The 13,342-nt window shown below is 39.5% G+C and overlaps 2 protein-coding genes across 2 annotated transcripts in view; one reads left to right on the top strand and one right to left on the bottom strand.

Annotated features, from left to right (window-relative positions):
• The window catches only part of LOC111259840 (zinc finger BED domain-containing protein 4), an 11,463-nt gene extending 5,031 nt beyond the window's left edge, over window positions 1-6,432 (top strand). The window contains exons 2-3 of the mRNA XM_022832127.2: window positions 3,560-3,927; window positions 4,233-6,432. Coding sequence (XP_022687862.1) covers window positions 3,560-3,927; window positions 4,233-5,619 — 1,755 coding nt within the window. The 3' untranslated portion in view covers window positions 5,620-6,432. The remainder of the gene's footprint in view (window positions 1-3,559; window positions 3,928-4,232) is intronic.
• LOC111259841 (uncharacterized) overlaps window positions 1-13,049 on the bottom strand; it is a gene marked incomplete at its 3' end in the record, with an annotated part of 23,648 nt that extends 10,599 nt beyond the window's left edge. Inside the window, 1 exon segment of the mRNA XM_022832128.2 lies at window positions 11,473-13,049. Coding sequence (XP_022687863.1) covers window positions 11,473-12,295 — 823 coding nt within the window.
• Between the last annotated feature and the right edge of the window lie 293 nt (window positions 13,050-13,342).

The raw sequence follows: 13,342 nt of genomic DNA, 5'->3' as shown, positions 1-13,342 counted from the left end.
CCTATTTCTATAGAATCTTAATAGTGCACTTTTAGTTGGGCTGCTAACGAATCTCAGCGACAGACAAGTTCTTAAAACTTTCTAGCGTTAGCAATCTCGCAGTCTGCATTGCCACAGAGATATGTGCTTCTTTCGTGAGCACCATGAATAAAAGCAGACTGAATTAAGCTTAAATTATCTGTTTTTTTGTTAATTGTGTTCACAAGCGTAGGTATTCATTCTGACCTACGTGTCAACGCTTTAAAAATAGAACAGGCTTTGTCACTGGCCTATCTCTAACGAATGGATGACGTAACGATGTGATATTTTTCCACCATATGCATTATGACATTTATTTTTAGAAACATTTAAGTTTAATAGATTGCATGCGGATATAACACCGAGAAAAGTTTCTAGTCACCTTAAGGGTACCCTCCGTAGACCGGTCCCATCTGTAAAAAATTTACGACACATCTTATTTCACTGGGTTGTCCTAATAGTTATTATTGATGAATCACTTCTAATAAATCAACCGCTACTGCTTTGGTAGAAGTATACTTTTTTATTTATAAGAAGCCTTCCCTGTTCCGTCGAATAGCTCTAAGTAATATGCGTTGCAGCTTTTACAAATGGAGTCACCCGCAAAAATAACAGTTATAAAACTTATTTAATATAAAAATAGGCACCTGTTGATTCATACAAATAATGATTTGTTGATATTTTATTTAGGTCAACATTGCATGTGTTGACAAAATCATTTTCCACGGCAATTTATTACTCTTAATTAGTGTTCCAGGTGAGTGTTTATCCGTTTATCAGCATAGACCGTATTTTAGCAATTTAATAATATATACTTTTTATCCATGTCAATGTTGCAGCTTCGTAAACGTTTCAATATTATTTGATGAAAACCGCTTTGTTAATTAACAAGTACTATATATATTGCTAACTCGCCAGGCAATTAACAGCAGTCCCTTGATATAATCCCTAATAAAAAAAAAAAAAAAAACACTCGGTTTTTTACTAAGTGGAACTTCTTAACACGGCTTTTATAATTAGCTGAGACCATTAGATGAGCATCATTTTACAGAAGTCCAATGAAATCTAGATTGTTAAACGTTTAGTATTCATAAAGCTTCCATTGCACAAACATATATGCCACCATGTATTTGGAAAGTAGCTACGAAATCAGAAAGTTAGCCCATAATTTTGAAACATGTCGCTCAGTCGACGACTATTTAACACATGGCACCTAGTAGTAACATCTACGGTCATTTGATGGCGTGAGCCATTGTTTTACAATTTTTTGCATATTTTATTTCTCTTCAGCATTCTAATGAATTTTAGATTTACCGCCAAAAAGTGAACGATCAGTTGGGCTGTCTTTAGGGTCGGATAAGTTGATCGCTGGTCTCACAAATATGGGTCCAATCCAAAAAAAGGAAGAAATGCATTTTGGTGTACGTTGACATTCAGTAGTATCATACAATGATAAACATCGCTGGCTAGGTAACTCTAAACCGTCTACTAACTTTTTCAGTGAAACTTGATTCTCTTCTATCCAAAAAATGTCCCTTCAGTTACTTAAATCCACTTTGAAGCTATCCACTTTAATCGCTGCCGCTCTACTGTTTCCACAAATATTGCTAGCCTTTTGGCAATTGATCCGATATACTTTATAATTCTGATAATTATTAGATTTAAAGGCGGCTGTAAAAATGTTTTTTGTCAGCGTGCATTCGATGAGAAGACGACTTTCTCGACTGAATCCTCGTCTCGCTCTATTACTTTACTATCAGCTGAAATTGGTTGGCCTTTTTGGGTTGAAACTCTGCAAGATCCTAAAAGTTCAGCGTAAACGAATTTACTTATTCTTGGTATCATTATACAGGGTATTTCAACTAGAAATTGGAACCATGAGGTTGCGTTATTAATTTTCCCGCTTTAAAACTTACTTGATTACTTTGGAAAGAAGTTCATCAAATTATTGGATTATAACGGAAAGTATAGGAATATCAGAGTAGATCTAAGGCTTCGATGTAGTAAAAGCTGACGGAGCTAGGGAAACGTTGACCCAACCCTGAGTTCCGGGGAGTAATAACTTAATTTTTAAGTTGAGCGCCATAGCAGAATTCGATAAGTTGTTAATTATTTAACTGGATCGTTTGTTGATACCATAACAGATACTAAGATAGACGCTTGATAAGACGCTCTTCCAGATATCGTGTATTCCACCCATTATTTGCTTTCTCGACCAAGCATATCTAATTCTAATAATGGTCGATTAAATTGTACCTTGACATTGTTATGGTTACCTAATCGATTACGAGACTTAGTATCCCAATGAACGAATGTGGTTGGCTTCATCAGCTGGATTATTCGACGTCTTCAAAAGAGCAGTGTCCATCAAAACTGCTATGATCAGCGGTCGCTATTTAGAACATACTATAGTAAATAATCAATTACTTCTTGAGCTGAACCAAAAAGATCGATTGTATCGAGGAAATATACATTACGGTGCTAACTTTCTAACAGCTAAAGGTTTGTTTCAGCATTTCGCTACCGGTCGGTTGACGGCAAATGAAGGGCAGAATCTTAATTTCGTGCAGGTATTTTTAGGTCGCCGGTCATGCTAGACAATTTAAAACAACTATTTTGAAGCTTAAAAAAATTAAGCTACTATAACAACCGTATAATATGTGCAGCTTTTCGAATCAACCAACCCGAAACGGGTCGGTTTATTCGAAATTATAGTGATTATAGCCACCGTTTTAAGCCTAACTGCAGGTACTTACTTCCGAGACAATTTGTCTTATAAAAACACACATTCCCCAAAGTGACAATAGCCTAATCGCTTCTTTTCTCATTTATTTTTTAATTTTGACATTTCGCTAGAAATGATTTTGCCATTTTTTTTGCCATAGAAAAGCCATTTGAAAATGCTGCGTTTATTAACCTTCATCGTCTCTCAGGGGCGTGGCTTGAAATGTTGAAACATTTTATATAGATATTATATATTTTTTTATTCATATATGGTATAGTCTCAAGGTCCCCCACTGTTCATTATTCGGAACAACATCAGCCTGTAGCAACCGTGCAGAGTTTTCTTTTACCTGTGCTCATTTGCATAATATCCTATGCAGACTACAGTTCTGTATTTTCTTTTTTATTATGGAAACTGTCATCGATGAACAGTAAAAATTGTGTTGTAAAAAACATGAGATATACTCAAGTTTTAGGTGGTATTATTGGGTTTAGTAAAAAGATTTGTCACGTCCGTAAATTATTCACAGCCGTATGAGAACCCGATATTGGTTATACCCACGTTTGTATTCCGTTTGCGCTGTGGTTTTTTAACGTGTGCTACGATTATTCATGAGTTAAATTTGACTCCGCCAAAGTTAGAGAAGCTCAAACGAAACTTTTAACGAACGCCATCATAAAATAGAACTCGACGAATGAACCTGGAAAGCAATGCGTTCATAATGAACACTATTTGAAACAACAGATCAAGTCCCATATTGGTAGATATATTCTACAGACTTTATCTCATGATTTTGTTCGTGTTTTGTATTCGCAGAGGAAACACCCTGGTGTATATGCCGATAACGTCGGTCAGCGATATCAAATTAAGACCGAAAGGCCCGTTTCACAGAGTCATTCGCAAGGTGAAGGATGTTTTAGCAGTGATGGACCAAACGGAATTGAAGGCTCGGTTACATCCCATGGAAGCAGCAATGGAGTTCATGGACCAATTGTGGATACCCACTCGAGGGCTATCGGTGCCTTGGTAGATTTCCTCGCCAACTCTCTCACTGATCCGAAAATGGTCGACTCCACAGATTTTCGCCGCTTCGTTCACACCCTGAACCCCGGCTTCGACCTTCCATCGAGTCTCCATCTTAGTTACAGTTACTTGCCATCCAAAAGATGGGGCATACAACAAAGGTAGACTGTTGGGAAACGTTAAGTGAACGCCATTTTCTAGCTAATTACGAGAATTTGATGTAAGTTGGCCGCATTTCAAGCTTATTTAAGAATTGTTATAGCTCAACTTCATTTTCGATTGTGTTTCAACTTACCCTTGTTAGGTACCGTCAGTGTTGCCAACATCATGTTATCTAAGTTATCTATGGGTGTGATTGACAGCATCAATTTATAATACGAATGGATGATTTCCCGTACGCCTTCCAGATACGTTACACGTGCGGAGTAACATTCGTTGAATCCTTTTGTGTTTTTTTTTACTTCAGAATGATGCAACTTCTACAGGAGGTAGAATACGTCGCCATCACACAAGACGTATGGACGAATGCATCCCACCAGAGCGTAGCATGTCTGTCGGCTCACTTCGTACACGACTGGAAGCTTAAAATGGTTTTTCTGGCGTCCAAGCATTTCACCCTACCTGATATCAAGACTAACTTAGCAGAGCTGTTCGAGGATACCATCTCATATTACAATTTATCCCAAAAAGTTTCCCACACGCTAACGAATAACGCTACCAAATTAGCGCGATCAGCGAAGACATCTCTACCAGGGTTTCTTTCTGAGGATCTTGAACTAACAGATTCACCATCCACAAGCCAAGAGGGAGCCTCTATCGACCTTAAAGATATGAATTCCGTATTTCTTGAAGGAATGGCATGCTTTGCAGAGGCGCTTGAAAGCTGCGTTATGACTGCGACGAAGGACAATTCTTTCCTCGAATCGGTACTCTGCAAAGTAAGTGCGGTTGTCGATTACATTCGAACGATCGTTTTCCCCAGTCCAGCGCTGGAGGAGCTGCGGGTGGTACTAGAGCGCGGCTACTCCACTTGGAACCTTCAGCTGCGAATTGTCCGGGCAATAGCTAATACAACTCACGAGCGACTGCAGAATGCTCTTTCCGGCGTCAAATCCCTAAGTCACGAGGACTATGCCGTTCTCACCGAACTCGTCGAGCTTCTTGAACCTTTTGAGGAAGCTTATAACCTGTACCGAGAAGGGCACAAAGTCACAGCTAGTTATGTCATCCCGTGCATACGAGGACTAAAAGTACACCTGCAGAATATTAAAACTGTCCATCTGGGCCCGGTCGTCGAGAAACTCAGTCAATTCATTCACACCAATTTAGCGAAGTACGAAGCCAATGAAACGTATGCGTTATGCTCGATTCTTGACCCGCGCTTCAAGTTGGCGTGGTGTCCTGAAGAAAGGCAGTGTAGCTTAATCACGTTACTATGTAGAAAGGCATCTGAACAACGTTTCCCTGAAACAGTTACCTCCTGTAATGCCATGTTATTTCAAGGTGAGGAGCGGAGGTCGAAATTGTTCCAATTTATGTCTCCGCAGACATCAAAAAAAGCCAACTCCGTGCATTCGGTAGAGGTAGGCAGCTATCTTGCGATGCCCTGTTTACCGGACAGTGCAGCGTGCTGTCCACTTGAATTCTGGAGGCAAAATCAAGGCCAGTTCCCCTCGTTGTGCCAGTTGGCACGATCTCTCATGAACATCCCGGCAGCCGCTACCCAGGTGTTACTCATGAGTCGCATTCAGAATACTGATACAGTGGCTAATTTAGCTGATCTAACACTCAACAGCTCGACATTCGAATCGCTAATGTTTATCAAAGTCAACAATGCTCTCATTCGACTGTAAGCGATCTCCTCAACACTATACATAGGATTAAGATAATACAGTATGAAACATACATCCATACATATATACACCCATACGTATATATAAAGGAGCAAGGCCGGTAAAAGTACACTGTGGACTTATTTGTGATAAGCTTAAGTCTAGATACGCAGGGTATATCCATCGCTGGTCACATCTTTGAGATATCATTGAATAAACTATCGAATACAATAATGAACGTACGTTCCATAAAAAAATCATGTTCACTACAGAGTCACTTCATATATAATATATAATTTCGTTAGCATTTGTAGGTCTCGAACGAAGTGCACAAATCCAAAACAATGGGTATTAGGCCTACAATGACTAACGGGAGTGCTGGAACAAACTAGGTTTACATATAATAAAGGTTTATGTAATTATTAAAGACAACTTCGAACATAAAGGGTCGACTGTCGCATTTGATGCTCGCTTTCGTGTTGCATGTTATGTAAATATCTAGATTTTTATTAACCTAATACGGTACTTTACTACCGATGGCAGAGAGGAAAAGCTGTATACTGACCTCAATGGCTAGAAATGATGCAGCAGACACGAGTTTCCTGTTTACATACAATTATTAAGCTAAATTACGTAGTCAACGAAATCTGACCGTTAAAACACGTGAGAGTGCTGAATACCATTGGATGGAAAGTGCGGTATATCTAAAAAAAAACAGTTAATACTTACCTAGTTATGTACAATACAAGTAGAAATAGGCTACTGAGATTGAAACGTGTATGAAGTCAATAACCGTAGTAAATAAGTGGTCTGTTCTTTATTCCAATGCTCTCATTCGGCTTCGCGTTTTTTTTCATATTCACTTGTTTGACACATTTTTGACGACAAATAAAAACTGCAGGTTTTACGAAAGGACCATTGGGCAGAATCGCTAAATTATCTATCTTATAGATGATGAATGAATATTACTCTTTCCAGTGACTCAAGCAAAATATAAACGCTCAACTGTAACTATTAATTCATCAGATTCAATTCTCTTGAACAAATTTTTGTCCTGGATCGGTAAGTTTGATTGAAAGCCTTCATTAAAACTCTACTGATTGAATTATGTCTAAGTTATCAGTTTAATTCATTTTTATCGGGTAATGATATTTACAATATAATATATATAAGGCTTAGTTTTTCTTAGAACTGCTGTAAAACCTTAAATATTTTAATTACGTAACTAGCCATATTCGCAACGCCTGTGTTAGTCTATTCCCTTCTTTCACCTTGCATAATATTATGTTATTTTCGACCCTGTTTTTAGTCGTTATCGTATAGCATAATAGTAACTAAAGCTAGTCGAAATAAGACCATATAATCAATTTTTAGTGTTTCTTACACAGTGTCATTGCTTGCTGTTTAAGTTTGTTTTGACGAAAAGATATATCGCCATGTGCTAAAGGCTGGCGACGCGCCAAATTTTGAATACGAGCATAGACATGCGCCGTTTGCTGTCTGTCCTAAAACCCAGTTGATTAGTGTTTTTGCTGGGCCAATTCACAGAAAAAAACGTGCGTCACTTTGTTCTTCTGACGAAATCTTACACGGGAATTGGTTTGGTCTGCACGAAAATGTATACGGTATAGGCAAGAAAGAAATATTCCTTATATCATCCGCCAGTAATAGTCGTGCTTTCCAAACATTCTAGTTTGGCATATTTGTTCATTCCAAGTAGCAGAGACCTATCGCATCATATTTTTACAAGAGTTCTAAGACAAGCGCACTCTTATATTGACTCAATTAAGTTAAAATCTGCTAACTGACCTATTGTAATATATAATCAAAGTACGGTAAAATAAATTTTATTTAGAATATAAAAGCTAAGCCTGCGGCACGGTAGCAACGTTCTTTTAGATCTCCCGAACTGTTCATATACCTTTGTGGCGCTGTACTAATACCATATCAGTGAGTATCTTGATTATCATGGATCCATTGAAAATTATTATCCATTTTGAACGATAACCTCATTCGTCCAAAAGATATCAGTCGGAACGTATCGACAATATAGTAATTGTTATTTTGTGTTGTGATCGCTGGCAGCTAGAAATGCTGTTGCATTGTCATTATGATGGCAGCTGGTACTTCGTGATTTCAAGTTGAGTCGTCTCAACGAACGAAAGAAACGAGAAAGGTAGCAACTGAAAAACGAATCAATGAATAAACAGGTCTTGATAAATTCTATACCTAATCAACGCCTTCGATTCGACCAGATGTGTTACTCTGCCGCATCCCACGAATTGGGCCATTTAGTTCTGTCGTTACGAATGTCCGTCGCAACGTTTGCTCCCAGAGCGGAGACAGATGATTGCGTTAATGGCAGCTGCTCTTACCAAAGATAAGAATCTCCCTTCTTAAATATTGTATGATATGGCCACGAAAGGCCGGTGACGCTAATGCACGATATAGATGTGATACAACACGAGTGTTTTTACTACAGACGCCCGTATCAAACTTACGAGTCATCGAAGGTGCTCCAATGTTCGATGCAGATTAACTGTAATTGATTTATTCCCAACAGTGATTGATGAAGCACGATAAACTATTCCAACAGAAAATTATCTAATCAAATAAAACTCTTAATAGTTTTTTTTTTTTTTTTTACTGAACGCTCTTCTCTCAAATAGTTAAACATTAAAACTAAATTACTGATCCATAGATATGTGCTAATACTATCTAATCATACCGGTATATGCCTTTTCGATTAGTTGTATTTGCAAACACTGGACGTATGAGCAACGCTTGTCAACCGAGAAAAACTCATAACGACCTATTACAGTTCTGTTAAAACGAACACTTCAGAGAGAGCTAACTTTGTCGCGATTTTCTCTCGTCTAAAAATATGTCAACTATAGCTAAATAATAAGCTACGCCAGAGGGGAGGACCTCGGTCCTCTCTCTTCAGGTCAAATCTAAGATCCTACCTGGCCTGGAAGTGCGGAACTCATTTCATTACACAAGGTCCGATTAAGCGTTCTGTTTTCTGCCCTGAGCATTTCTCAAAATTTTATCGCCCTTTTAATAATAACAATAGTTGGTATTTTACACTAATTATGTTGCTATTGTGGGTGTAAGATATGTATGATATTAAAACGTGTACGCATGTATACATGGTTTTATAATGTGCTAGACATTCGAACATGCCCGCAAATTTAGAAATCGGACCGAGTCAGCATGGTATTAACATCACTTACTTATTATGAAGCATTACCATTTTACGAAGCAATACCATTTTACTAAAACATCGTTTAGAGTACTGTGATATCAAACGGTAATAATTGTCTAATTATGGTTACATGAGTTCCATATCACATATAAGCTATCTGATATAACCGTAGTATAAAGACGCGCTGGACAGCTGAAGGCAGTGATGCGTATCCCTATGGAAAATAGCAATTAGGTTACGTATGCTGCACCAAATTAGCGCTTGATATAACACGCTTTAACGCATTTGATTTAGACAAAGTTTGTCGAGCATCTGGCATGCAATACCTGACCATATTCAACGAACTTACTTGTAGGTGTTCTTTAATTACTTTTGTGTGAGGAACTTATTGCCAAGTATTGTTCCATTTTGGATGATATGCCTTTGAACCCCGTCCATAGGTAAGGTGGCCGACCAGACAGAGCTAATTTGTCACTTCAGTACGGTTAACACATTTTAGACTAAGAGCAACCGCGCATGCCAGTCGATGCATGTATGTTTCCATATGGTGACACCCTTTTCGAGAACATCCACTGGGGTTGGGTATTTCTGTATAAACCGAACTTTAGACTTGTGTTACGCTTGCATCAGTTATAGCAGTCGTGGCGTTCCAAACGTTTGAATTCTTTGTTTAAAGAAAAACCCTTTCTTGTGATCGTGACAGAATTTGATCTAATCTATCCAGGGTTTAGGCAACTTCATAAAGCGAATTACTGATTTCGTCTTTTCGTAGTTGACCTGATTACAGAAAGTCAACCTTAATATTTAATTCCTCGAAAAAAAATCCCCAGAAGGAAGTACAATGATCAATTAACATGCACAGACACGCTTTGTTTGTCCAAAAATTTTTTGCGTAACGGATGTGCACCATGTAAACACGAGTAAGAAATATTTCGCCTACTGATAAACTATTTTTCCTACAAATACAATCAGCGAGAATAGTAGAAATTATTGCGCAGAAGTCTGCGGTTTTCAAAGACGAGAGCTTGGATTTCGGGACGGTTCGTTAACCGTTGCTAAGACTATATTGCCGAGAGTTCTCATTAGTAAAGGTCTAAAGCACATTTTCTTTCGTTCTGATATTGTTTTGATCTAGGCAAGCCATTTTCTGTACCTTTTATTTTAGGTAGGCAGCTCGTTTTGTACTGCCTTTTTAGCAGAATATGATCGAACAACGCACGTCAGTTCTGGTGGTCACAACAAGTGGTATTTTTCTCTACCACACAGCAGTTAATGAACGAAGTTTAGCCATAGCCTAAACGTTTCTATATACACAGGCTAATTTTCAATCAGGTGAGCCATACCGTTTTGGGTCCTTAACGTAAATCAATATTGGGCAAAGCAACTCTCGACATATAGGAAAAAAGAAAAAACAAAACAGCTTCTCCGGTCACATATTTGGAAGATAAAGAAAGAGACGTCCTGTCAATAATTAAATAACTCTGCAAGATATGTACCAAGTAATCTCGAAAATCTCACGCAAATTTAATGAAGCCATAATATAACCTTGCTAAGCTTAATTTTGCATTAATAAACCTATTACTACATAGAATATTTCTAACAAAGTATTTCTTTGTTGCATAGATTCAACATACCTACATATTGAAAGCTGCCTGGTTGCGTATTTTAAACAATTCCACAGCAAATGTCAAACTCGTGTAATTGGGTTCGAAAGCCATTAGAACAGTCACCAGATTTGAGCAATTAAAATGAAGGCTTTTAAAAACACAATAGTTCAGATCTGAAATTGTCCTTGAAGCTTTATTTACGCAACACACGAAGTGATCTTAACTGGGCTGCCAAAAGCTTCATGCAAAAAGGACGACCTCGGTTCAACAACTTACCACATAGTATTTCAATGTGTCATGAGTGCGCTGACTGATCGCTCTCATATTCAATAAAATTGTAGGACCTGACCAAGAACATCTAAAATCCGTTCAGTGGACCAACGTCAGGGCTCTTCTAGCATCAAGCTGTCAACTACTTCTCTTGACAACCTCGATGGTACTTTGTGGAGCCATGCGACCAGTGAGATTCATATGTCTTTTTATACCTTTATGTACGTAGAGTACAACTCACCAATCCATACTTAACTAGCGTTAAGGGTAACAGTGATGGGTAAAAGTGGAACAAAAATGCCACTTCCAGTTGCCAACGTACGGCGTCGACAGCTTTTTATGAGGTTGTTGTGACGAACGGAAAGTAAACACGACTACAAAAAATTCGACTATACGTTTATGTCACCTGTTAAATTAAATGAAGCGTAGAATAAATAGGTTATATAAACGATTAATCAGCTTGGAAATTTGATCTAGTTTCCGTCAAATGCTTTACTAATGGCATGCTTCATGCTAAACTTAAAATGATCATTTAGTTAAAAATTATAAAGAGCTTTACACTACAACCTGAGCGGGTGACCTAAAATTACAATGTGCATTTTTCGAAAATACGAATTCAGAACTATTCTGGACCCAGACAATCGTTCTCCTCTATAGCTCTCTAATCACCTCAAATGCTCTCACTTCTAAACATATTTCGAAAAACCTGTCTGCCACATAGACCTTAACCTACCGAGATAGTCTCTTGCCTAATTATATGTTTGGAGTCTTGAAACCACTCTGACTTACACTTAAGATCAAGCTGGTTTGCTGTGAACTTCTGAACCGAGATATTCATGTTCGAAAATGACGAAGAGAAGGAAGAAGTCGACCCATTGTCACTATCCCAGTTCGAGAAGCGTCTTTTTCGTTCTTTGAAACCGCTGAGATGATCATTAATATGACGTAGAAGCTCACCAACAATCGCCAATGAACCCTGGCGGCCAACGTCACACGAACGAATGTTCCTCAGAACTTTCCGTCCACTGAAAGTGTAATTCGATGCAATTGGAATAGGTGGTAACGGGAATGGTTTATTGGTGGGAATTGTTTTCGCGACCACCCGCGCATTAATCGGCTCTTCATTAAACAAATCTGATATGGCTACGAGTTCTTCGGAACTCTGTCGTCGATACACTTTTTTACTTTGAGGATTCTCAAGTTGCAGTTCATAAAACAACGATATAGCGTCCTCATCATAACACGTGTCTGTGCAGCATCGACACATATCGGAGCTCGCTCGACCAGCATTGCGGCTTGCGCAGCGGCCCAAGTTATTCGAATTTGAGTTGTTCGAACAAGAGTTGGAATCGTCATCGGATGACGTCGAGTTTAGGCTTACACATCTCAGGTCGATAGGGTCCGGCGTTGTTAGCGATGAAGGCACATCTGAATAGGTCCAGTTCACTCGCGAACGGAACGTCCTTCCACTTGAGTCATTGCACTCTTCACCGCACTTCACCATTACGCATGCCGCTGACGAAACAATTGTCAAACTCGCTCTGGACATTGGCGGCATTAACCCGCTGTCGTTGTGACTGTCGTACATACGCGCGTTGCCTGAGAGGTCCATGGCCTATCAAAATGCCTGGCGCATGCGCTTTGAGCTGATTAGAGCTACAATCACATCCACAATTTCTACTATTGCTGAAATAGTAGTACGGAGAGACGAACGGCCACCGTTACTAAAACTATATATATGATCTGTTCGCACTCGACGGCGATGGTACCCGCAGAAGCGGTGCAATAACAGCGGATCGCTCGCTCCGAAACAAATTCAGCGTCGGACCCATGTCTGAACGCAGACGATTAGGCTATCAGAAGGCTAGAAGGTACTTCACGTACAACATCATTAGCTTAGCGGTAACGGTGAGGCCTACAGCTCTAAGAACATCAACAACGCCAATAACGATGGCGCGGCACAAATAGCAGCAGAAGTATTGTTGCAAGCGGCGGACACTTTGATGGTTACAGACGATGACCCGAAAACAAGCCGTAACATTTGGTAAAAATTTCGCCTCTTACCCACAGCAATCGGACGCCCTGGGTGTACACACAACACCTACACACAAATAGACACACGTTTACGAACTTCCTATTCTGTCTGTGGTAGAGCCCGTTCGCATTGACATTTATCAAAGTCTCCCCGCCAGAACACACTGGACGCACATGACCGTGACATCCTTCCGGGATTTAGCCTAACTTCTGCCTCTCTACCGTAATCTCGGGCCACCTGTCCGCCGTCGCCGGACGATTTACTGCCGAGCTTGTATCAGCGTCCACTGCACGGCGCGGGGCAGTAGGACTGTTCCTGCTACAGCGACAGATGCTATACTATATTTTTGGTGGTTTCTGTTCCACCACCAGTTTCGCTCAACTCCAATGCCACTTGAGTCACTTTACTATTCAACTAGTGCTTTGCACCGTTGGAGTCTTGCTGTCAACACGAATTGGAGAGGGAACTACTGCCACTTCAGAGTGTTGGTGTGTCATGTCAGATGCCGCTGCTGATACACGAATTGTGGTACAAGTCATTGACAGGCTATAGGCCACACTGCGGCTCTCCAAAGAAGCCCAACAGCTGGTTTGCTCCTAATAGCGGTAATGGCCCCTACGTTTA

The sequence above is a fragment of the Varroa jacobsoni genome, unplaced genomic scaffold, assembly GCF_002532875.2.
Source record: "Varroa jacobsoni isolate VJ856 unplaced genomic scaffold, vjacob_1.0 scaffold_372, whole genome shotgun sequence".
NCBI lineage: Eukaryota > Metazoa > Arthropoda > Arachnida > Mesostigmata > Varroidae > Varroa > Varroa jacobsoni.
This window is presented reverse-complemented; position numbering and strand designations above follow the sequence as displayed.